Raw genomic sequence first — 27,897 nt, 5'->3', positions numbered from 1 at the left:
TTGAATCAGTGCCATAAAAGAGAGTTGAAAATCATCGCAACAACAAAAACCCGGCATGGCTCATTTAACATATAATCGACACCAGTGCGAGAGCGAATTTCTCTCGATGACATTTCTGAGAATCAAAGGTTAGCACGCTGCTGTAGGGATCTTCTCTGAAGCAACAAACGGTCGCTTATTCTCGTTTCGCGATCCGATTCTATACAGGCAGTTGATAATTGCGATAGAATCATTTTACTATTGCCGCTTATTCTAACTATGTGCATATAACCTTTGTATAAGTTGTGTCTATGAAAATGTCTGTGAATGCTCCACACAAGGGTTTTGAAATATTGCAACCTAGTATGAGAATCATCAAGTTGAATCATCGACTCGATTTTCTGCGATAATTGTCAACTTGCGATTCTCTCTTGGGAAATTCCACACAGCAACGATCATTATCAGACTGTAATTTTTTTTTAGGGGCCGTGAAATACTCAGAGTATGAAGTGGAGCGAAGGAATGTAGAAAAATTCTCTCGCGGTTCATGCATTGAGAGACTCGAGTTCTTGTAGCATCTTCTACCGGATTGAAAATGTTGTATACAATTTAGATAGCAATATAGCAGCTTCTGTCAAATTTTCGGCAATCACCAATACTGGATGTACATTGAAGGATGATTTACCAGTCCCAGGTCAGATCATCTAAAAACTCCCTGTACAATTTCAGCTAATCCCGATCAGTAACGGAGTAGCAATCAGGGGTGGTCGCTCAAGCTCAAGCTCAAGCAATCTAGTTCCAAGGTTTTGCTGTTTACCTTCTAAAGTGTCGAATCAAAACTATTTACATGATTCTCAAGTGCTCAATTAGCTAATGATGAAATTAATTGTTTGCTGGAATCTGAAAAGTTTGTTAGAACTTGGAAACTTTCATATACTAAACCTTGATTTTGATTTCAATTGAAATTAGCAACATAAATGCTGATTCCTGTTTGTTCGGAAAATTATTCAGCTGAAATGTGGAAACAAAAATTATAAAAGCAGGTTCATAACCATGCATGAAAACCCAAACTGAAAGTTGGAGTTTGTTTTTACCATTTATGTTTTTCCTATTTGATTGCCAAACGAATAATTTTCTAAAGTTGGTACTACAATTTGTATGACGAAAATAAGCGAAATGCAATTATTTTGTGCAATCACGTTTTCTCGCGGGTATCACAGGTTGCAAAAAACATGATTTAGCTTTGATGTTATGCTTATTTTTACTTTCGGAGGCAAAACAGTTTACAACCAATTTATTGTAACTTTTTTTTTCTCGATTCAAATGGATTATTAAACCAACAGTGGAAACTATATGCTTTTCGTTGAATTATGGCACACCGTCGGTAAAGCGCGAATTATCTTGACAAGTTCAATATTGTTCCAAAACTCAAAGCAAAATATAAAATAACACGAAATGGAAAATACAAAGACCGCCTGTTTGCCGCCGAGGTGTTGCGTGGATTAATGCGTGTGAAAATCGCCGCTACACTATGCTGGCTCCCGATTGCACCGACGCACGATGCGAGGTCGAATGAAACACACACGCACGCACGCACACTGGTGCCCAAACTTTGAAACCAAGTGGGGTGTAAAATAGCGTTCGGCAAGTACTAAGTTATTTACATCTCGGCATAAATTTTCACATTGAAGTGCGGCCATAAATTATGCAGACACACAACAGGCATATATTCGATTGCCGTCGCCAGGAGATGGGTTGGTCTGGAAAGAAGGAAACAGTTTTTTTCTGTTATTGTCAGAATGTGCTGAATGCAGTGCAAACTGTGCATGTTTCGGGGAATATTGCCTAGGGTTGTCGAAATATTTTGAAGGTTGCCGAATTCTACAATCTGAAATGAAAAATGTAGGTAATTCGGTAGATAAACATGTCTCACTTTTTGGTGAGACCGTTTGTTTCATTTGGTGAAGCACATATTTTGTACCCTAATTTGATTGCAGATTGATCGTATTTCGTACATTTTCTGATTTTGACTTGTTTTATAAACAGTAACTCGGCCCCATCGGATATTTGATGTTAAACGAAAGATAACCACCCTTTCCCTCTGTTAAAATTACTCTTTTGCTTCTTTTTATTTATTATCCCTGCAGGGCTGTTATATATCGTCCTGGTGGCTCAAGGCGTTGTGTTCGTTGCAAAGTGGTGCAAATTTGAATACATCAATAATGTCATAGACACAGCAGTAGCCGGACTTCCATGCTGTCTTGCACTGGTATCGGCCCTCTCGCTAGCAGCTTTGACTTCGGTCGATGGAATCACCATATACTTGGAGGTAAGTTGACATTCCCCATGATTGGCTTTCGGTGCTTTCGGTGACTGTACGACAACTGGATGGCTGTGCATTCATTTTGCAGCACAACGAAATGCTTTGCAATGCTATTAGTGTTCAGTGAACCCTGTCATCTTATCAAATCTACGTCGACTTCTGGGGGCTTTCCGAAAAGGAACACTGTTGATTCAGATGGTGAAACTATGCTCTGTAGTCCGTGTGTGCTGTATGCATTCTGAAGTATGATGTGTAAGTACAGACTCTACAGCATACTTTTCGAAGCGACTGATTAACACATTGACGCAGTGACACATGATTCTCTGTTTGATATGTGCTCAAGTTGTCAATTTTTTTTACTGAAGTTGAATCTTCACATTTAATACCTGGAAATAATGATTTATGTAGTATAATATTTCATATGAGCTATTCCAGAGATTAACCACTAAAATATAGACAAAATCAAATTGGACTTACTTCGATTTTGATGAATCTTTGCACATGTCCTTACTTTAGCAAACCATCAGTTTCGCACAGATGGAGTAAACTATTAGATTCATTTTCCATTCCCATAAATCATAATTAGCTGGTTTTGATGACTAAAGGTTCAATAAATACTTTTCAATTGCTTGCCATCCGCAAAAAATTTGAAAGTAATGTTTGAATCCATTTGATGAAAGCATTGTATTGAAACGGGACAGATCGATAGAACCATGACATACACGGAAACACCGAAATCAGCATTTTGGCGAAAAAAATAATTGATTTTCTGATTTTAGTTACTTATTTTTTGACACCACTGAATAAATCTTATTTTTGCTAATATAAATTTTTCAATTTTCATTCCCTTAATAATGATAAAATATTAGTTTAAATGGCTATTTTTTTAGTTGAATTCACCAATTAAACGTGCTGTCATTTCTTAGTTAAGGCACCTTCCATTTCCATTCAACTAATTTTTTTTGTTGAATTAGAAAAATAAAATATTGCTTTCAACCAACATGAATGGTTGAATTAGCCTTTGCAACCTGCAGCTATACGGTGCACTGTCACCGAAAATACATTAACACTGTAATGACTACTAGTCACTAGATGGCATACTACTACCGAAAAGTATTTTTCAGTCGAAGTCTCTTCTATATTGGCAGATATGAATACGACAGCGACTTCCCGTGTTGTGTTAGAGGAAAAGAAATAAACGTAACATAAACTTTATAAATTTTTTCTTCTGAATCACTGTTTTCTTTATTCGACTCTTTCACTGAAAACTTTGAGCACTCGGAAAGCAAAAACTGAATACAAGTAGTACTCCGGACGGCGTAGCTCGAGCGAAACATACCTTGAAATAATAAGAAGCCACAGAGAAGAGCAACCGCCTACTACGGATATTCTACACAAACTATGAAGGATCTTATTTTCTTGATCCAAAACCATGAAAACCATCATAAAGATATTCGATTGACGTTTTCAAACACAAAAATCCAACTTTATCTTTATCATACATTTTTCCAGAAAACTATACACATCCTTCGATACCAAATCTTTATGATAACTTTTGCCACTGTAATGAAATTTTCATTTTTCCTTTCATTATTCTTTCATTACATCCATCAGCAACACGTAAAAAACTGACACCCACTCTAGTTCTTGACTGCCGTAACCGAATTTCATATTTGTGATACCAGTGATACCACATACCAGTACGTGCTTTGTAACTTTCTCGGTTGTACCCGGAGTATGATCGTGTATGTATTATGGAAAGGTTGAAACTTATTTCCTCCTTTTCGTTACTTTGATTTCTAAGCCCTGCGCTTGAGTTGCATAAACTACTAGAACAAAGCACCATGTGTTTCCTTCTCTCAGAATTTCATGGGGACGCATGGTCGACTGTTATTTATTTTTTAGAAAAAATCGAATATTTTGGTCGTCCACATTTTTTAAAAATATGAAAACATACCACTTTAACATGTCCAAAAATTCTTTATTTATCACTAAAAAATCCAGGGTGGTGCAAAAATTGGAAGAGGGAAAAAATATGTTTCAAAATTTTCTAGTGTGTTTTAATGGAAGAAATACATATTCAAAAATTTTGAAAAAAAAAAATTGTAAAGCATCCCCATAATGCCTTAAACATGCCTGATTTTTTTTTCAAAGGAGGGGCAGTTTCTTCAAAAATCAAATAAAATAAGAATCAATCAATCACCCTAGCTCCGTCAATATGGCAGTTAAAGGGTAGAAACCTTGAGAAAATTGTTTACAGTCTATGACCTTTCGAATGTGGTATAACAATATGAATTCCCTTTGGGGGCAGATTTCAAATGCTTATCCTGCTATAACCTTTTATCTCGTTTTGTAAAAATGTGTGCCTCCTACTGGAATACGAAATTTCTTCCGAAACTCGTAAAACTCTGGCTGCTGCAGACCAATTTAAGATTTTCAGCTTGAGTCACTCGATTGACTTGTAAATTTTCACACATTCCATGTAAAACGGTAAACACCGACAATGATATGTAGATGGTGCTTCGATCGGTTAACGTCGTTCAGTTTTGGGCGGTAAATTCGCAGTTTCCGTCGCTTGGACATTTTTTAGTTTCGTGAATCAGCTAAATTCAATAAATAACACTTTTAACACTTTCAACTAATTAACATACACTTGCCAGTGCATAGTGCCACTTGATGCACTATCACTCAAAATAACTGTTTACGGTAGCGATCATCTACCTATCGTGATTTCAATCGCCTACGGATTAAGACACGGAGACAATCAATGTTTCGTATGAACTCACACGAAATATTGATTGGAAATGCTACACAAATTTGATATCTGAGAAACTAGAAACAACACAAGAACTTCCTCCGGAGGAAGAGTACACGTTTTTGGCTGGTTTGATTCTCGACACCGCGACTCAAGCTCAGACGAAACGTGTACCCGGCGCGAAAACTAACATCCGTCCCCCCAACCTGTGGTGGGACAAAGAGTGCTCAGAATTAAACGCGGAGAGAACTTCATCATTTGTCGAGTTTAGGAAAAACGGAACACCTGATAATTTTAGAAAGTACGCGGCATTGGACGCTAAAATGAAGAGCTTGATTAAGGCGAAGAAAAGCGGATGGCGTCGATTCGTAGACGGATTATCGTGAGAAACATCAATGAGCACTCTTTGGAACACAGCCCGACGAATGCGCAACAAAAACACCACAAACGAAAGCGAGGAATATTCTAACCGCTGGATATTCGATTTCGCTAAAAAAGTAGGATCTCCCGCGCCGGGACGTCAAATACAAACGAAACACCTTTTTCGATGGTAGAGTTTTCACTTGCGCTTTTATCGTGTAACAATAAAGCTCTGGGGTTGTATAATCTGTTGTCCGAGAAATACATGTATTTCGCACATGGTGATTTGTCGACAATACGATTCAGTTACATGGGTCTTCCTCAGGGCTCATGCTTAAGCCCCCTTTTATACAACTTTTACGTAAACAACATTGACGAATGTATCAACACATCTTGCACGCTAAGACAACTTGCCGACGACAGCGTTGTGTCTATTATAGGACCCAAAGCTTCCGATCTCCAAGGACCATTGTAAGATACCCTCAACAATTTGTCAACATGGGCTCTTCAAATGGGTATCGAGTTTTCTACGGAGAAGCTAAGCTGGTTGTATTTTCAAGGAAGCGAGAACCAGCACAATTACAGCTTCAACTAGGGGGTGGAACCATAACTCAGGTCATCACATTTAAATATCTCGGGGTCTGGTTCGACTCCAAAGGCACCTGGGGATGTCACATTAGGTATCTGAAACAAGAATGCCAACAGAGAATCAATTTTCTTCGCACAATAACTGGAACTTGGTGGGGTGCCCACCCAGGAGACCTGATCAGGCTTTACCAAACAACGATATTGTCCGTAATGGAATATGGATGCTTCTGCTTCCGATCCGCCGCGAACACCCATTTCATTAAACTGGAAAGAATTCAGTATCGTTGTTTGCGTATTGCCTTAGGTTGCATTCAGTCGACTCATACGATGAGTCTCGAAGTGCTCGCGGGCGTCTTACCGTTGAAAAATCGATTCTGGGATCTCTCATATCGATTGCTAATCCGATGCGACATATTGAATCCGATGGTGATTGAAAACTTCGAAAGGCTTGTCGAGCTCAATTCTCAGACCCGTTTTATGTCCTTGTATTTTGATTACATGGCTCAGAATATTAATTCTTCTTCCTTTGTTTCCAACCGTGCACATTTCGTGGATACTTCTGATTCTACTGTGTTTTTCGACACATCCATGAGAGAAGAAATTCGTGGAATCCCGGATCACGTGTGCCCTCAAGTGGCCCCAAATATTTTTTATAATAAATTTAGAACAGTCAACTGTAAAAAGGTGTTTTACACTGACGGATCAAACATCAACAGGTCCACAGGCTTCGGCATCTTCAATCAAAACATCACCGCTTCTTACAAACTCAGTGATCCGGCTTCAGTTTACGTCGCAGAATTAGCTGCTATTCAGTACACCCTCGAGATCATTGAAACCTTGCCCAAAGACCATTACTTCATTGTCACGGACAGTCTAAGCTCAATAGAAGTTCTCCGGGCCATGAAGCCAGGAAAGTATCCCCCATATTTCCTGGGGAAAATATGGGAACACTTGAGAACTTTATCTGAACGGTCTTATTCAATATCGTTAGTCTGGGTCCCTTCGCATTGTTCCATTCCGGGCAATGAAAAGGCAGTTTCATTGGCTAAAGTGGGCGCATTGGAAGGTGATATTTATGAAAGACCAGTGGCGGCTCGTCCTCATGTGCACCTCGTGCACTGCACAACCGGTCGAATTGAAGGAATGAACTGCGTCCCCAACCGCAACCAAATCCAATTATTTTTTTGGAATCTTTATTTATTCGATGAAAGCAGGTTGAATCGCATCGAAATTGCGTGTATTTACACGTATCTCGTATACATCTGACATAAAATTTCAAGTATCTGTTGTTGCAGTGTTAGTGTCTTTTCCGTGCACATGAGTTACTGCACAGATTCGAGAAGAGAAAGAATTACTCAGCTCAGCTCTGAGATTTGTTTATTTAAAAAAAAATTCGAAAGTATATCGTTATTTCATTGTATTGAAAAACACAAGCGAATCAATTTTTTTTCACTTACAACGAACTGTTCCATCTGCTATCATATCACATAAGCAGTGCTCAACCAGTCAATTTTGTCACGAGACGCCACTGTGAAAGACCAATTTGCTTCAATGAATTTTTCAGTATCTCTCGTCAGAAAACTCTCGAAAGTTGGCAAACTTCATGGAGCAATGGCGAACTGGGACGATGGCTGCATTCCAGTATCCCTAGGGTATCGACGAAACCTTGGTTCAGGGGGATGAACGTGAGTCGCGATTTCATTCGTGTTATGTCGCGGCTCATGTCAAATCACTACACTTTCAACGCACATCTCCGGCGTGTTGGGCTCGCGGAGAGCGGTCTCTGCACCTGTGGCGACGGTTATCAGGACATCGAGCATGTCGTGTGGTCGTGCGTAGAGTATCGTGACGCCAGGTCGAAGCTACTGGAATCCCTTAGGGCCCGAGGTAGACCGCCTGAGGTTCCGGTTCGGGATGTGTTGGCGAGTCGTGATAATTTGTATATGCTTCTCATATACCAGTACCTTAAACACATTGATATACAAGCGTAATGTGTTATTCCTCGCTCAGAAAGTATAAACTCCACCTACAGGTTCGACACTAACATCCGCCCGATTCTCTCGATCCCCGTTCCTGTCCACCATCTTCATTGGAACTAACAAGATCTTTTTTTGTCACTAACTTTTTCGTTCCCCCTTCCCTGTCTCTTCACCATCTCGATGGCAACTAATTAGATCTCTATCGTTTTCAGATATTTTGTTCCCACATCCCCTTTTTACCCCGTTTCCGCAATATTTACTGTTTTTTCATTCTCTTCCGCAACATCACCATCATCGTCCACGGAAGACCGCTCCAGTCGAAAACCAGCATGCGGGCCCCCCGCCGGGCCTTCGTAGCCTGGGGGTGTTTCTCGCGGACCCACACGGACCGAAGGATGCGGCCAACATGGATAGTCGCCTGCTGAAGGCTGAATACTCGAGAATCCGCTACCCCGATACTACATTACATAATGATACTATTCTAGATTTAAGTTAGTCGAAATTAAGATTAGTAAATACCCTTGGCATCTTAGAGCTTAAGCAGTGTGCCTAAAAATTATATTATAATATTGAATAAAAAAAAATAACTGTTTCAACCAATTACTTTACCATAAATTGTTTGATACACGTTGAAATTAGACTGTTTTTAGAGCAACACTTAGGCATCGCATCGTACTCCCAGTGATGTCAATTCTCTCTGAGAAGTGAACAATAAAAATGTTAGAGTAAAAAAGATGTGCTTCTGAAAACGCTAGAGAGCAACCCTCTGCCTCACTAACTCAACGCAAACTAATTTTCGAATCACCCTAATGATAAAAGTCACCCTAATACCGCCTTCCTCCAAAGAAGGCTTCTTTGACGCTGATTATTTGTTTTGAAGACATTGCAGCTCCAATGTATATAGCTAGGATCCATATATTTTTGGGTTAGTTCATCTGGTACGAGATGTATGTAACACGTAAGTATCGCGTTTAGCCGTAGTAATCCGTAACATCTTTGTGCGGTAAATTATCTCGGCAGGAAATATCTTGAATATTTATGATCCAAAATATTTTCTCCGCAAAATGGTACAGTCTCATGTGCCCAATTATCTGTGAAACGTTCAAAACTGCTATCAACTATCTTATCACGACCACAGATTCTAGAAGTAATTCACTTAATCCACCCGAAAATCATCATCAAACTAATTGCTCATATTATGTAAACTATTCCCCGTCGAGCTCGATTTTACCCTTTTGGAGGGACGCCGGCACTTCTCGTGCCGTCTTGGATACCGAAACTCCGTAACGACGAAACTTTTAATGCACGACAATCTAATTATGAATTATTTTCTACATCACCCGGCTCTTCTTTGGCCAATTTCCTCCATCGTTGGCACAGCATTCCAGAAGCTTAAGTTATGATGATCGCTGTCATACCCAAAGCCAACCGTCGCCATTGCAGTCAGTTTAGTTCTCCATCCGCCGGGGATCTTGTATTGGAAAACCTGACGGGCATTGTATCATCATTGCATTGTCAGATGAGAGAGCAACCATCAAGTAACTATCGTAAATGGAATCAAGATCCTGGCACCGGACTGAACGCTAGGTACAGTTTCAATGCAGTACCAACCGTCACTGGCCTAGCCATGTTTGCGGACATCGTAGTTGGAGTTTTAGGTATGCGGGAAATTTTACCGTCTAGTGACCCGCCGCGGCCTGTGGTCCACTGTCGGCCGCGCAAAGTATATACATACATAGTGCAAAATGATAAAAACGGGCCGTTTCCGGTTGCTGGCGGCAACGACGAAACGGGACGCAGTCGACCAAATAGGGAATAAATTCCACCAAAATTTACGATGTTGGCTGGCTTCAAAATATGCAGCATGATGATGGTGGTACTTGTTCGGCCCGAAGCTTTCACGATGCGACACAAATTATGCTAAACAGGTGCACGTGTTTTTACCTTGGGAATTGGGCTAGAAGTGGAACTTCTCCTAATGCACTAGATAGGAGAGTGTACTTTAATATAACCGAAAATATTACCATTCGAAGCATGGCAAATATTTTAACATTTACAAAATGTAGGAGGGTCGTTTCCAAGGATGCAATGCTCTTCAAATGTAATCGCATGTGTGTGTGTGTTTGTGAAGCGAATTCAGCTCGGGTGTCCAAGAGCAGAATGATGACAAAATTGTGATGGTAATTAGGAACAAGAGAAAGTCAATTGAGGTTTTCGGTCTATTAATGTAACGCACAAAAGCAAGAAAACTGGGTTGTTCGCACAACGAAAGCAAACAACGATTCAGTCATTTAAAATAAGTCCTTGTAGAGCATGTAATGCCATCTTCGATGAATTGAAGGTTGTACACACAAACTCTCTCTCTCGCTCTCCCTCGCATTGTTATCAGAAATAAACTGTTTCATTTTCCGTTTCATTTGCTCCAATAAGGAAGCATGATTTTCAATTTCAAGATTTGTGAAAGTAAGTATTCTAACGTCATTCGCTCGACATAATGCCATCATGTTCGCTACTGAATAATTTATGAGCCACCATTAATAAAGTGAACTGTATCAGCTCTATTTACTTCAATCGATTAATCATCTCGTCACGGTTCTCCATGTTTCATCCTTCCGCAAAGCAAAAAAAAAACGAGTCCGTAATCTTCGTTCACTTTTCCTTACTTTCAGAGCTCTGCCAATCGGCGCCACATATCGACGATAATGTCAAGGAATCCGACCGGGTACAAGTCAACCGTCTCGCCCTTCCTGTCACGCATCACTTTCTGGTGGATTACACCGCTGCTGTGGCGCGGTTTTGCCGAACCGTTGGAGCTGGAAAATCTGGGAGAGCTGCCGGAAAGCGATACCAGCCGGTATCACTATGATCAGTTTCTGTTCATTTATCAAAGTTTTAAGGTGAGTATTTACTCTACCTGGTGCGCCGGATTTTGGAGCTTTGGATAACACTGGAGGAAGCGATGTCGAACGATTCAATTTTATAATAGCTTCGGAAGCTGTTACATTAAGAAGTAATCAACAATTATCCAAATCGAATCACACTTACCGAGCACACAACCGATATTTTCTCATATCAGACCAGGCTTTTCGTTTGATGTTATAGATTATGTGGAGCTTTCGGTTGACAACTGCTAATAAATCAGAACTTCTCGTAAGTTAGCCTACGTGATATGTGTGCGTTTTGGGAATTCGAAAGGCTTCACGGTGGGAATCCCTCAGGTGCATGGTAGCTTTCTTTTACGGAGTAAGTGGATGGATCTGTTTCTTTCGTCGAGCAGAACCACTAAGCTTATTCGGTGGCCCGGACGTAGAGTGCGACACAATGACATGATTAATTAACGCTCTGTTAGACTGACCGCCGGAGGGAGATTCCTGAGTAACAAACTTTTCTTTTAACCGGATGCTAACGCTAGCGTAGTGTGCCGGCCCGGTTTGGCTAGTCCTTCTGAACTATTGTAAACGTAGCTTCATGAAAAAGCGGCTCACGTTCGTGTCGTACGATTTTAATTACACTGTCGTGTAATAATTTTAGTGTCTTTTTGGGATTTCTTGGCTTGATTCTCCATTGTTTTTGGCTAGTCATGGTTCGTTTGGGTCCGAGAGCAAAAAAAAATATGAAGAAAGATGCCGGGTGAATGCTGTGTCTGCGTTCTTAGTTTGCACAGAAAGAAAACCAAGTATAATGGTAAAGTTAAGGGGTTTCAGGGATGCTCTCGAGGATGGTAAATTGCTTCCGAGATGATAACTGGCTTTATGTTAACATATTAAAGAGATTTCTTTACTGGAATTTGAAAATCGAATGCGAGTCTTATTTGTGTTTGTGTCTATTTGTGTGTGTATGTAACAAAAATGTGCACTCGACTTCCTCAGAGATGGATGGACCAATTGTCACAAATTAATATTCAAATGAAAAATTTCTTGATCCCATAGCCTGCAAATGAATTTATTTTGGATCGAACTTCCAGCTCAGGAGAAACGGGGTGCAAAAATCAAAAAAAAATTTACTCGATTTACTCAGAGAAAGCTCATCGCATTTTCTTCAACTCATATTCAAATGAAAAGCCCTATAGTCCGAAAGCTTGCTATCGAGTTTCCTTTCGGATTCGAATTATGGTCCCAGAGCTACGTGGTATAATGTAAAAAAATAAAAAAACCCTTCTTAATCCACCTAGTGGTGTGATAATGCCTTTCTCTTCTTTCATAACAGTCTCATGAAAATATATTTCTTACTTTTATTAAATCATTTCGGATACTAATTCTGACACCAATTGATTCAGATTGATTCGAGTAGTTCACAAAAGCATGCTTCAGTGTTTATGTCACACAGTCAGCATCATTTTTCCAAACTAGTGCTTGACATTTGCGTTGCCTATTTGTATGAGAACAGTGATGCTAATCTAAAAAAACCCTTCTCATTCCAATTAGTGGAATTTTCATATATCTTGAAAAATCACCATAGGGAGAAGTACATGAAATTTTCGAAATCGAAAAAAAATTTTGATGCCAAAAGGCTTAAGTCCCAGAAAGTTGATTTTTTCAAAAAAAAATTTTTTTGAGATAACACTAAATTTCGATGTTTTATGCAGTTTTAAGAGTTTCGGCATCAAAGAAAATTTTCGATTTTGGAAATTTCATGTACTTCCCCCTATGGTGCTTTTTCAAGATCGAAAATTGTCAAACCTTTACTACCGGGCAGCACCCCTTACGCATGTCCGATTTAGCTCAAATTTTGCATGAAGGCTTTTTTCGAGGTGCTTAAACTTTTGAGCACTAGGGCTTAACAAAAATAGAGGTGATCCCAAACTTTTGGCACCCTTATATATATAAAAGCGGTAAAAATCAACGTGTTTTGTCGGTTACGTCACTTATACCATCATATATCTGGAACCAAAAGTCTCAGCCATTTGATCTTCGAACTTGATCAATGGCCCGACAGTAGCTTTCAAACGAGCCGAAGTTTGTTAAAATCGGTTCAGTCATCTCTGAGAAAATTGAGCGCGTTCAAATATCTTCGAAAAGTGCACACACATACACACACATACATACATACACACACACAGACATTTTCCGATCTCGTCGAACTTAGTCGAATGGTATATAATATTATGGGTCTCCGAGGTTCAGTTCGAAAGTCGGTTTTTCCAGCAATTCCAATACCTTTCTATAGAGAAAGGCAAAAAGTGTACTCGATTTTCTCAGAGAACGCACATCGGATTTTCTTCAACTCATGTTCAAATGAAAGGCCCTGTAGTCCCAAAGCTTGCTATTGCGTTTCATTCGGATTCAATTTCTGGTCCCAGAGCTACGTGGTAAGTGAGCAAAAATAATAAAAAAGTGTAATCGATTTTCTGAGAACCGCTTGACCAATTTTCACAAGCTTAGTATCAAATGAAAGGTTTTACAATCCCGGGTTGGCGGTTCAATGCATAGGACGCTGGTCTTACAAGCCAGTTGTCGTATGTTCGAGCCCCGACCTGGAAGGATTCTTAGTGTCAGTAGGATCCATAGTACTAGTCATGCAATGATTCTCTACACTAAGAATCGGCTACGAAGTCTGTTGAAACAGAAAGGCCAAACTCCACAAAAGGAATGTAATGCCAGGACTTTCCTTTTTACAATCCCATAGAACCTTACCGAATTTCAAGCTGGTACGACTTCCGGTTTCGGTATTACAGACTGTTATGTACAAACATTTAATTTTCAAGAATGTGTTTTTTACATGACACGAAAATATTGAGCAAAATATTCTCAACTAACCGTATAATTCTTCAATTGGACAGATCGGATTAGTTGATGACCAAATACATTGATCTTCGGTTTTCCGGATCTTCGTTCCCGATCCCGGAAGCACGTGTGAGTTTGCTAAGCTATGGTTCGAATGTTTATTATTTTAGTATTTCCTGGTTATTTAGGGGTTTGACTAAAAGTTGGCTCTGCGCTGACGAGTCGAATTTGTGCTGCTCTGCTCTAACGGGTCGAAGTCGAAATGTAAAGAATAGTGAAAACGGTAATGTAACCATAGACTAAAAACCGACTTTTAGCCATACCTCTAAATAACCAAAATCTGTGGTCGGCTAGATCAGTCGCCTATTCGTTTCCTTCGAAATCTAAGGAAAGACATTGCGCTTCGCGCAATATAAAAAAAGTGTTTTAGAAGTAGAGCAATTTCATGCGGAATCGGCTGACTGTTGGCACGGCCCCTTCGATTTGCATGAAACTTTGCATGTGTGTTCGTTATAGCAAATGAAGTACTTTTCACTGATCTAGAGTTTTTTCCACCAAAGATGAAAAAGGGCGTATGTATTTTGAGCACCTTATTTTCAAACAATTATACCTAGAAATTTAAAGCTCTTACAAAAAAATTGTTTAAAAAGAAGTTGTTGGTTATCAATTGAACTTTTTTTCAAAAAATATACACTGAAAAAAAAACATCTTCCGATTTTTCGTGAAATTATAAATAAAATTTTTTTTTCAAAACTCTCAGGTATTTTATCGTACGATTTTTTCCAATTTTATATAGTTCGGGGGCGGGTATAGCTTAAGTCGATGCCTTTCACGCAGCCCACCTGGGTTCGATTCTCAACCCTGCACATAGAGTCAGAAGGATTTTTTTGGGCCAAAGAGGTGAATGACCTCAAGGTTAAGGCCTAAAAAAATGTGTCTGTTGAAAATAAATTCGCTAAAGTTGGTTTGCAAAACGACAATTGTCTTATTACTACTCGCAAATCATATCTTCAATATTGTACTTCGCAACTTGAATACAGTCCGCCTTTTATTTTGAATTTTGAAATTTATGAAAATGCGATTTTTCTTCGATTTTTTTTCAAACTCGCATCGTCTTGATGTCAAAGAGTAATTAATTCAAAATTTCATGAGGATTACAAAAATAATAAATTTGGCGACGGAGAATCCAGACTAATTAAAAAAGAAAGGGCGTATTCTCATGAAATATCCATTTTCTCGATTTAGTTCGTCATATATCTCGAGAATGACTGCATTTAGAAAGTAGCTCACTATGAGCTTTTTCATTGAACGTAGCTATTATTCCTAAAAATTTCGTTTTTCGAAAAGTTTTAAAAAGTTTTGCCTCGGGAATTTTTATATTTATTATCTCTCCAACTTTTTTAAATATTCATTATTTACCTTGTAACTTGACGTTTTTTGTTATTTATAATTTTAAAAAATCGTGCGGTAAAATACCTGAGAATTTTGAAAAATCAAATTTTATTTTCGATTTCATAAATTTTTTTCAATGTAAATTTTTCTAAGAAAGCTAAATTTATTACCTACAACTTCTTCCTAGACATATTTTTTGTGAATGCTATACATTTCTAGTTATAATTGTTCGAAAATAAGGTGATAAAACATATACGCCCTTTTCAAAAATTAGTCTTGAGTGAAAGAAATCTCTAGACCGGTGAAAAATACTTCATTTGCTATACCGATTACACATGTGAAGTCTCATACATATCGAAAGGGGTCGTGCCATTTTTTAGCTATTTGGCGTGGAATTGTTCAGTAGTGTTAACTTTACGTCTGCTTAACGGTTTAAGTTGAACTGGTTTAAGTATGAACTGCCTTGCACTGTCGAGTCGAAGGCGAAACGTAAAGAATAGTATTTCCTGGTGTTAATTATTAAACAAAAACTCTTGTTTTAATTGGCATTGACGAATTTTGTGCCCAATCGTATTTGCAGTGGGTAACAATCTCTCAAACACTGAATAAAACTGTTTGGACATGTAGACTATGTCACAAAAAGCCACTTGCATACTTTGTTTTTACCTTTTTTATAAATATAAAAAATAGGTATAGAATTAGCTCAAACTTTAGAAAATTTTTCCGAGGCCGAGTGTCATATACCAATCGATTCAGCTCGACGAACTGAACAAATGTCCGTGTGTGTGTGTGTTGTCAACTAAGAGGTCGAGATCTCAGAGATGGCTGGACCGATTTTGATCAAACTAGTCGCAAATGAAAGGTCTCCCCGTCAGCCAGAACGCTATTGAATGGTTTTGAGATCGGATGTTTACTTTTTGAGTTTTACGAAGTTTTATGTCAAAATTTTCAGTTTTTTGACAGTATCTGTCACATTTGACCTTGAAAACAGAATATGTTCTCAGAATTAGATTCCGCACGGTAATACCTATCCAACAAGCCATAGATTGTTAGAATCCGTCCATTTTTAACGGAGATATCGAAATTTTTGTATAAGCGACTTTTCCCCCTATTCCAGCAGTAGAAGTATTAAGCGCTGTCTGGCAAAGAAATGCTTGGGAGCAACATAAAACACGATTTTTTATACTGTTACATACATTTGTTTCTAAGTACCCAAAAGACTGTGTACAGCATAATATTTCGCCTCGGACCGATTTTAGCACGGTTCGATTTTGGCAACATAATCGTTCGAATATGACATATGTAAACCAGATGATGGCAGAATTTTCTAGTTGAAAGCAATTCCATAATTATATTGATTTAAACTACTTACAGCAATAAATGCTGGAAGAACAGAACAACCATATACCATTCGAATCAGTTCGTCGAGATCAGCAAATGCGTGTGTGACAAATAATTTCACTCAATTTTTTTCGGAGATGACTCAACCGTTTTCTACAAACTCAGATTCATATGAATAGTCGTATACTCCCAAACAAGGTTCCTGAATTATGTTTGGTTGTGACCTCTGGTTCTGGAACTACAGGATGATATGTGAAACGAAATTAAAACTGTGTAACTCACTTTCCTCGTAGATGGCTGAGCCGACCTAAGATTCAAATGAATTCTAAGAATCATTTAAGATTCAAATGAAAAGTTTTAAGATTCTATAAAAGATCTTGTTTTTCAGTCAGATCCAACTTCCGGTGTCGGAGATACAGGGTGATTATACTAATGTCTATTTCACATAAATTAATCAGATTTATCGCAGCAGATTTGGATAGTCGATAACCAAATAAATTTATTTAATTTTTGGTTGATTCAGTTTTCGTTTCGGAAGGCACCCAAAAATTTAATTCGCACTACAATTCCTCAAAGATGTCTACATTGATTTTCAAACATTTTGAAACAAATGTAAACTATACAGCTACTCACGTGAATTTATCTGACTTCGGCTACACCGAATTTCGAATTCCGGTTCTAGTATCGAATCATTTCTCAAAGCTCAATCGTTTTTTTTTTTAAAAAAGCCAAATCGAATTTCGGAAACAAAAGTTCATCCAATTTTGACTTCCGATTCTGGAATTGTAGGATGATGAATTTTTAAAATTCAAAGTGATATAGAAGATGACAATCCCGAAAAGCTTTAAAGTTGGGCATATGAGCAAACTGTACCGGGTTGCCAGCATACATTTTATTATTTTGATGAGAAATTTTATCACACAAATCTATCGTATGGATTGGACATTACATGGATTTCAATGAACAATGAAAAAATATTCAACTTTCACAAAGATTGAATGTCTGTGTGTTTGTAAGCCTTGTCGAGCCAATTTTATTTCTCTCCTTTTTCAGAATGTCATCAGGAAACCAAAGCAAAAAAAAATGGCGGGTGCATTGAAACTGACTTTGTTTCACAGAAAAATACAAGACTTTATATTTTTCGCGATAACATATAAGTTTTTATGTACTAATCGCATCTAAACTAAATTATCTAGACTTTGTCACGGTAGATTTATGATACAAGCCTTCAAAGCCGAGATATTCGAGGTATGTTCAGCAGTTCTTCAGTCTGAAAAATATACTCGTTCCAATTTTCAGCAGTTCTTCAGTCTGAAAAAAATACAACTCGACCGCTAAACTCAATGAATCATTCTAAAAACCACCTACCACTTTACGGTACCCTTTACCTCAGCCCTTGAGGTAAAAAAGCTTTTTCTAAGAATAACTATTTCTTGTCCAAATTGAACTTTTTCCCTGAAAAATGTCCCTCTTGCAACATATGTAAAGTTGACAGAGAAAACAATTACCTACCTTGGGAAACATTTATACTGAATCCCAAAATGGCGTTTTGTTTTGAATAAACTTTAAATTTTGAAAATCGCTTTTTTCCAGTGCAGTAAACAAATAGACGAATTCCGCTTCAAATCGTGATCGTGGCTCAAAATATGGACTTTACCACAAAAGGCAATTCGCCTACTTCATTTTTTCCAAAATTGACATAAAGACTGTCTTTTGAAAAGGAATACACATCTTTTTCATCACTTTTTTGCGAAAAATATATCGCCGGGAAATGATAAATCCCATGAAAAATTTTTGGCAAAATTAGTTAAATTTTCAAATGAAAATACTGAAGAATTGACTTGTCTAACCCTATACTGAAAAACCCGATCCTAAACATTTTAAGTCTAATTACAAGCACACTTTATTTGAATGAAATTGTCTCAACATTGATAGTTATGTTCCCTATCAACCTTCCATATCTCGGAAGATTGGCGCTTTTTACGGAAAAAAGCTTTTTTAACAAAAACTGATACTTCTTGTTAATATCGGGCAAATTGAAATAGAATACAATGACGTCTTTTTTATATGTTTTTATGCGATTTTTTACGCGGCTTTTTTACGGGGATTTCCGAAGCAAAGAGGTTTTTTAACGTGGATTTCCGAAGTTACACGGTTTTTTTATACGCGTATTTCCGAAGAAACGTGCCTTTCTTGTTTTGTCTTAGAAATGCATGAAACGTCGAGATCTGGTGTTATCCCGAAATTTTTTTGAAGTAAACTCTATGACATGGGAAAATTTTCTGTCTTTCAAAACAAATTTTTTTTCATATTACACCAGATCTCGACGTTTCATGCATTTCTAAGACATTTGGCATAAAAAAAATTCGATTTCGTGAATCTTAAAATTCCCAAAATCGATTTCAAAAATAAGTTTCAAGACGTATAGCTTAAAAAAATCTTCAATATTTGGTTTTTTTCAACGCGGATCTCCAATTCTCTAAGTCCCAAAGTCGATTCGTTAAAAAAAAAATGTTTTTGAAATTACACCAGACCTAGACGTTTCATGCATTTCTAAGATATTGGCATCATACAAAAATTTTATTCAGTTTTGCGGTTTTTATTACGCTGATTTCCGAAGTTACTCGATACGTATCCCCCGCGTGAAAAGATACTGCAGTGTATTCAGTGTATTTTTTTCACAAATTGAGTTTCATTTGAATCTTGAATGAATGACCATACTTGCATATCAGTCCCATATGAAAAATCGGCATGTCGAGAAAAAGACGATCAAAATTTTATTTCCGATTTTTTTGATTTATTGTGCCCTAATGCTAAATCATGGTATTGTTACTTGAAATATCGGTAAACACCTTGGCTATTCCAATATTGCAGGACACTTTGCATATGGGACAGTCAAGAGTTGATATTTTTTTTGAGGATAGTGGTCATTCCTCCAGCTAACTCAAAAATGGCGAAAATCGATATGGGACTGATATGCGAGTATGGGCAGTTAACTTAGGTTTAGTTCTAAAAAAAAGGCACTAGATAAAAATATCAGTTTGGACAAGAAATACTCTAGTTAGAAAAACTTTTTTTCTCTAAAAATGCCTTGCAAAATATGAACGGATGGTTGAGAACATAATCACTTATATTAGGACAAATTTTGTTAAAATAAAAAATGAATTCATTTTTGCAAACCGATTCTAAATTTCAATGTTTTTACTCAAAAATTTGACTGATTTTGTGGAAGCTGCTAAATACAACACTTTTTTGTAGGATTTGTCGTTTTTCCAGTATAAATATTTGTTGTAAAATATATGTTGTATTTTGAACTATATGTTATGTTTTGAACTACTAGGTTAAAAAACTTTTTTTTTCAAAAGACGGTCTAGATCAATTTTGTGAAAAGAAAGTATGCAAAGTGCCTGTTTGTGACAAAGTCTACATGTTTAAAAAGTTTCATTCAAATCTGAGAGGGTGCTGCCAACATTTGTTCCAGTTGGCGCGAAATTCGTTAATAGTAAATAATAGTCTAAAACAAACCATGATTAAAAATTTTTTCCAAATTTTGGATGAGATATAACAATGCATTCTTCCACAGTAATTTAGAACAATCATTTTTTTGCCCTTGGCATCTTAGAGCTTAAGCACTGTGCCTTGTAAATTATATTATTGAATAAAAAACAATCATTTTTTGTTGAAAATTATTAGATCCGTATCTCAAACCGTTTTTATATTAGAACGGTTTAAACATGCTAAATTAGGGTGCTTTCTCAAATAACAGTGGTTTTTAAACAATTTTTTTATTTGAACTTTCTCATTCAAGTTATGTTTTTTTTATTCAATAATATATATTAAGACACACTGCGTTAAGCTATAAGATGCCGAGGGCATGTTTTTTACTACTTAAAATTAGAGTAATTTCTTAAATTTCGTGATCTGATTTCGAGGAGATCAGATTTGAAAGATGTAGTCTCCAACTAGTCATCGGCAGCGGCTGGTCGGTTGGAACTTGTACGCTGAATTAACCTGGTGACGTTGGTACGCATCGATGGTGGTCGTATATTCAAGTTATGTTCTAAAAACTTCGAATGTTTGAGAAGACGCAACTTTTAATGAAAGAAACTTGCTATGAAAAATTTTAACAAGAAAATATACCTTTTTCAAATAACTGTTGAGATACAGTGAGAATGGGACAAAAATTCTTTTGATTGCATATGAAAGTTTGTATGGGAAAACCTCTATTTTTCTTTTTCATTTAAATCAAAATTTCGTGCAAGCATTTTTGTACGTTATCATAGAACATCTACCTTAGTAATATACTAAGGAAAGTTAGAAAAAGAAATTGAGAGTGTGTTTTCATAACAAATATTCACAAACAATTTTATCGGACGTTTGTTGTACGATTAGTAAAATATTTATTTTAAAACTTTTACCTTTCTCATGAAGAAAGGTTAGGCAATCACGATGAAAACCAACCTCTGAACCGGGGTCCGGAGAGCTGAATGTCGTGCCATACAAACTTTAAACCTCGGGTGCGATAATATAGTTTCATCGATCGAGCTAAAATTTTGCATAGTTCTTATGGGACCTAGTGAACTAGATACTGCAAACTTTTTAAAGAGCCCCAAAATCTTTGTTTACCAACAATAAATAGTAGTTGAATAATTTTTATTTTTCATAATAAACTAATTCCAAATGGCTCAGTGGATGTAGTTACTGTTTATGTAAGCAGGATTTACTATATATGTTGGAGTAGTTTTGTTGACTGGTTCAATTCTTCTTCAAAATAATTACTTTTTCTTCGAAGCGAACCAATTCTCGTGTCATAGGCATAGGCTGGGTTTTCTGTCCTTGCAGTTTTATTGCGTTTTCATTTGAAGTAAAACTCATCTCAGTTCTAAGTGCAACTACTATCAAATATATGGAACAAATCTCCAAATAACCAGGGGAACGTGTCACTTGAGCCAATTTGATTTAATTTCGTTGTTCGGTAATTTTTTAACGAAGACTTTTGGTGAATATAAAAAAACCATCATGTTTTTAGAAAATATGCGAATTTTTACAGACAGATCAGTTTATCACACGTTGTTTTTATGAATTCGCCTAAATATTTTTCAAGTTGTACGGTAAATCTGGCTAATCAACGAGTACGGTAAAATACAGCATAAAGTGTATAATTATTTTACAATTACTGAACTTCAATGACAATCAACTGTCAAACTTTGACCACTTTGTGCTATAGTCGGGAAAGCATGTGAAATCTGTCCCAAGGAGAATGCATCCTGTTATACCACATTTGAAACAGCTTGGACTGGAAACAATTCTTCCAAAATTTCAACCCTTTAACTGCCAAATTTTTTGCACCATCGAAAATATGTTCAGCAGTTTGTGATAACATTTTCAGTAGTAGGAGATAACCACGAATAACTCAAAATTGAAGATTTCTAAAATGTTTAGTATGAAAGAGCATTAAGATGAAATTTAGTGCCTCCATAAGGAGCGTAAAATTTAAACCGCATGAATTCAACGAATCATTGCACAAAGCGAATCGTACAAACCGACACATAGATATACGCATTATTTTCAATGATTGAGTGCAGTACATAAATCTGCATCTCCAAGTTCCAGTTCCACGAGATAGTAGAACACTGTACATTTAACAACAAGCGTGATACTATATTATATTAACGGTATAGGTTTTAGATACAAGGAACTATATTCTTTACATAATGTTTTCAAGGATTTGTTAAACAACTCAAATTTAAATGTTTATTATGTTGAATAGCGCTGACGGTGTTATGAAGAATTATTTCTATTATTTTGTATACTTCGTCGTTTGTTATCATATTTGATATTGAAATTATTATGATTATGTATCTATTATTTAGGCCCAATTTTAACCTGGATTTATCGGTCGCCGAAGTTGATATCGTGCTTTATAAGAGTATAGATTAATTTCAGCGAGCTCATATTTTTCTTTTTCACGTCAATCCGGTTATGTACGGCATTACCCACCCACCTTTTTTTTATCTGAAATGGAACAAGTGATGCGGAAATCATGAAAGAAAATTTAACACTCGTTGAATTTCCAAAAATATCACTAGAAGATTCTGTCAAAAAAATTTTTTTTTCAATCTTGAATAAAATAAAAAACTTTCTTTGGGTATGAACTAACATAACCTTTTCCATTTGTAAACAGTTATGTCAAATTAATAAGAATTTTTCTTTATTTGGCATCGTCGCACTGAATAATTAAACACACTTTACTCTAGAGATCTGGAACCGGAAGTCGGACCAGGATGAAACTAAGCAGCAACCATGAGACTATAGGAACTTTTATTTGAGTCTAAGTTTGTTGAAATCGATCAAATCATCTCTAATAAAATTGAGTAAGTCTCGTTTTAGAGTTTTTGACTACTATTTCCGGTATTTCTGGAATCGGGAAGTGGGAACCAGTATAGCTGGACTCAGAAAAACCCTCCGATCAAGAAAAGTACGCCGGAGACGTATGCTTGATACAGCAAAGGACACCCCAGGCCTATAGCTGTTAGATAAGGAAAGTATAGCTGAAGTCGGTTCGTTTAGAAAGTAACTAATATAGCCTACAAACTAAATCAGTTTTGGCCAAATCTAGAAGAATTTTAACCTTTTTGCATTGTCGCTCTAAATGATGGTGTGCAATTTTAAACACACTTTACCCTATGAAAGCACGATGAAAATCAATAGCAACCCATGGGACTATGAGATTTTTTATTTTATGAGTGACATTATTTGACACATACTCACACACATACATACACACAAAGCCATTGCTCAGCTCGATGAACTGTGTCGAATGATATAGAACACTTAGCCGATATAACACTAACAACAAATTAAATAACAGATTTAGCAAATTTACATTTTTTTCACATGAAGAATATAAATTTTAATGTGGCAACCCTGCACGCTATAAGAAATTGAACAAAGCACGCTGCGAACGGAGCAAAGCCGCACGTACCGTCGCGCATTAGTTTTGCATCGTCATTGACGTCATGACATCATGCATCAACATGACGATTTCAATGTTTTGACATTCATCGCCCTATAATTTCGGATCTGGAAGTCGGATCAGGATGAAATTGCACAGCATATTTAAAGACAATAAGAGCTTTAATTTGAATCATGATTCGTGAAAATCGACTACACCCTTGCTGATAAATCGAAGTGAGTTCTGTTTTTTTGGAAATTTTCTTCACTATTATAGGTGCTTTCGGAAGCTGAAATCGGGGACTAGTAGTCCCCAAGTAGTTTTATAGATTCACTTGCTAACAAAGTCTGCCAACTAGATGAATTTAGTTTTATAATTATGTGCACTTCGTTTCGCCATTGTTTCTAAAAAATTTTCACTAATTGCACTGTAATACCGGAACCGGAAGTCGGATCTTTAAAGAATTTCAAGACCTTTTATTTGCTTCTTAGTTTGTGAAAATCTGAAAACAGGTAGATTGCCGATCCCTTTTTTCTTACACCGCGTCTCTGAACCTTGAAAATGTTTAGTACGCTTGAGACGCTCGAATCACTGATTTGCAACATGTTCCCCATAGCATGATGGGACTGCAACGGATTTTTCATCTGAGCGAATTGGTTTTCATTGACTTCCATCTTGGTTGGCTCATTCAGTCCGGCACGAAACTAGATTTTCTGCTGGAAGTCGACCTTCGAAATTTTCGACAGTCGACTCTTAGTAACAGATCGGCTGAAAAGTTCGTATCGTTTCTATGAGAGGACGCCACTAGAATTAAATCCATTCCATTTTCAGTTAGTACCAACCTTCAAAAGATACGTGTATAAATTTGACAGCTGTCGGATTATTAGTTTGTGAGATATTGCATTTTGAGTGAAGCTACTTTTGTTATTGTGAAAAAAAAAAGGAATTTCGTGTGTTGATGAAACACAACTTTTTGATGAAAAAAAGTGCCGCCGATTCCAAAAAATGACTTGATGAGTGTTATCCAGACTCTGCACCGGGCAAAGCAACAATTCGTAAGTGGTTTGCAAAATTTCGTACTGGTCATATGAGCACCGAAGACGATGAACGCAGTGGACGTCCAAAAGAGGCTGTTACCGATGAAAACGTGAAAAAGTCCACAAAATGATTTTCAATGACCGTAAAGTGAAGTTGATCGAGATAGCTGACACCCTAAAGATATCAAAGGAACGTGTTGGACATATTATTCACGAATATTTGGATATGAGAAAGCTTTGTGCCAAATGGGTGCCGCGTGAGCTCACAATCGATCAAAAACAACAACGAATTGATGATTCTGAGCAGTGTTTGGAGCTGTTATATCGAAATAAAACCGATTTTTTTCGTCGATATATAACAATGGACGAAACATGGCTCCATCACTTCACTCCGGAGTCCAATCGACAGTCAGCTGAGTGGACTGCACGCGATGAACCGAACCCAAAGCGTGGAAAGACTCAACAATCGGCCGGTAAGGTTATGGCGTCTTTATTTTGGGATTCGCATGGTATAATTTTCATCGACTACCTTGAAAAGGGAAAAACCATCAACATTGACTAATTCAGTCACGTACCCAGAGGGGCCCGGGCCCCTCCCGAAATCGAAACAGATATACAATTATTTAGAAGTTCTAAGACATGTGTTGCAGAAATAACAAGACAGTAAACGTAAAGAAATGTAATACAATAACAGTTCCAGTGGAAAAGTTTAAAGTGTCTGTTAAAAGAACCCGTAAAAGGCACACCGAGAATTAGGTACATAAGCAATCTTCAGTAACATTATTTTTTATCTCTGGGCCCCTCCCGAAACGAAATCCTGCGTACGGGCCTGGTGACTATTGGCGTTATTAGAGCGAAATTTCAAAAAAACGGTCCTCATTTGAAGAAGAAAAAAGTTTTGTTTCATCAAGACAATGCACCGTGTCGCAAGTCGATGAAAACCATGCTGAAATTGAACGAATTGGGCTTCGAATTGCTCCCTCATCCACCGTATTCTCCAGATTTGGCCCCCAGTGACTTTTTCCTGTTCTCAGACCTCAAGAGAATGCTCGCTGGTGAAAAAATTAGAAGCAATGAAGGGGTAATCGCTGAAACTGAGGCCTATTTTGAGGCAAAGGACAAATCGTACTACAAAAATGGTATCGAAAAGTTAGAAGATCGCTATAATCGCTGTATCGCATCTGATGGCAATTATGTTGAATAATAAAAACGAATTTTGGCAAAAAAATGTGTGTTTCTATTAAACGATATGAACTTTTCAGCCGAACTGTTATTGCGTTGAAAATATCGTTTCGATGATCGAGTTAGTTTTTACTTTAACCAAATGAATCACGAAAAATTTACATGAAGTGAGAAAATAAGCTTCGCTAAAGCTTGCGCTTCAGATAGAATTGGAACAAAGACAATTGCCTGTATTTCAATTATTTATTATTGAATTCAAAAATTTTTTTTCGCATATGTAACGTTTTCTTCATACTTTTAAGAAAAAATACGAATAAAATTATTCGTCACGGTTTCGAAGGAATTCTCAAATTTTTCCTGTAACACGGCTCATTAGGCGGCGCACACCTTCTTCGTCCATCGTTTCAGCTATCTTATTCCACCAGGTCGTCATCTGATTGATGTCTTTGACAACCTTTCCCTTTGCCTTGGGTCTCCTCTTCATGATTGCCCAGTATTTCTCAATAGGGCCGAACTGGGGACAGTTGGGTGGGTTAAGGTAATTTTTCGGAACAAACTGGACCCCTTTCTCTGCATACCATTCTTGAACAACGTTGCTGTAATGACAGCTTGCCAAATCTGGCCAAAACATTACGGGATGGTCGTGGGATCGAATGAACAGTAAAATTCGTTTTTGGAGACACTCTTTTTGGTATAGTTCCGGCGTCATTGTCTTATTTGTAACGAAAACTTTCGTTTTTTTTTTGCCACAGCTGCAAATGCCTGCCAAATCATAAATTTTCTTGCAAATTCGTCGGCAGAAACAAATTTAAATTTAGCTGGAACATCCCCCCGAGCCGTTGCCAAGTCAAATTTTTGACCTGGGATTTGCTCGAAGTCAATCCTTGACATAGGTTTCATCGTTCATCAGAAGACACCCGTCGAACTTGGTCAGCACCTGGTCATATAGTTTGCGAGCACGAATTTTGACCACACATTCTGTTTTATGGTCCGATTTGGCGGTTTCCTAGCTCGATACGACTTGATTCCATCCCGGAGTCGAGTTCTCCTCACGGTACTATGGGCAGCACCGAATTTTCTGGCCAAATCACGATCCGACAGATTAGGATTCCTCTTCATCGTCTTCAAAATCTTACCACGCAATTTCCGGTCGACAGTTCCACTCCGACCATTGGCTTGAGGCTACCGAATCGTCGTCAATGATTCCTTATACCGTTTGATAACGCGCCATACGGTATTTCTGGCCAGTTTCAGCTGTTTAGCTAGGCTGTGCACAATTTTTTTCCATCTTTCGGCTTCCATGTTGATTGTTCACAAAATACAGTCGTTTTGCGGAATGTCAAAAAACATACGTGAAGCTGACAAAATTTCCGACACGTGGGCGCCAAGAACTTCCAAATCCGTCGACCAGGAGCGCCACAATATGAGCGAAAGTTTGTTCTAGTTCTAAATGAAGCAAGCTTTATATTTTTATCGTATAATTGTGTTCCGTAAAGGCACTTACACTAGAGGTTCTATTCCATAAAATTTATTAATGCTAATTTTGTATGTGTATGCAGTATTCAATCGGTAAAATATCACGGCTTCACTTACAACTTGGAACCAATGCAGAAGCACGGTGTCCGGTAAACCTTTTTCATTATAAACTACCATGCATACTCATCAGTGAAGTGCTAGACGTTTGTTCGTTGAATGCTCTCACATTATCTTTCTCTGAAACTAAAACTAGTACTTTCATTAGAGCAGCTTGAAAAAAAAACGGTTCCCTTACTCTATCAACTGAACTATTCAGCGATAACAAAACTTGAACTGACCTAAAATACACAGTCTCCGCCCTCTGCCGTAGTTGAAACGATGAGAGATGTAATGTGCATTACATCATGCAACCATTACCATTACCGGTAGTGGTCACCGTTGACTAGGGATCTTGCCCTGGAGATTTGATTTATGTCTTTGGCCCTTGCCATTGCACTGAAGAGGGAGGACGGTAGATTGGTACTGAAGAAGAGAAACGTTACGCTGACCAAAATTTTAGCATGGATGATTAACCACTCCGAATCCGTGGCACACGATGATCTTGATAAATTTCTGAAAAGGTATGACCAAAAATGTGGACCACTAACCGTACTGAGAAAGAAAAGTTAGTTTTTCGTTTCGCTTTGATAATCGGATAACATCGGTGCTAATGTGCTCCACGGATTCCCATGTCAAAGCGTTGACAATGATAACCCAGCTAATTAATGTCATGTTCATTAGGTGATGCATAAGAAAGAACTATTACCA

The 27,897-nt window shown here is 37.5% G+C and overlaps 1 protein-coding gene across 6 annotated transcripts in view; it reads left to right on the top strand.

Moving 5' to 3' along the window:
- Positions 1-27,897, top strand: part of LOC131429719 (ATP-binding cassette sub-family C member Sur) — a 209,771-nt gene that overhangs the window by 55,135 nt on the left and 126,739 nt on the right. For all 6 annotated transcript variants that reach the window (XM_058594034.1, XM_058594038.1, XM_058594035.1 and 3 more), the window contains exons 4-5: positions 2,127-2,308; positions 10,654-10,881. In XM_058594034.1, the coding sequence (XP_058450017.1) occupies positions 2,127-2,308; positions 10,654-10,881 (410 nt within the window). The remainder of the gene's footprint in view (positions 1-2,126; positions 2,309-10,653; positions 10,882-27,897) is intronic.

Source organism: Malaya genurostris, chromosome 2, assembly GCF_030247185.1.
Source record: "Malaya genurostris strain Urasoe2022 chromosome 2, Malgen_1.1, whole genome shotgun sequence".
NCBI classification, from domain to species: Eukaryota; Metazoa; Arthropoda; class Insecta; order Diptera; family Culicidae; genus Malaya; species Malaya genurostris.
This window is presented reverse-complemented; position numbering and strand designations above follow the sequence as displayed.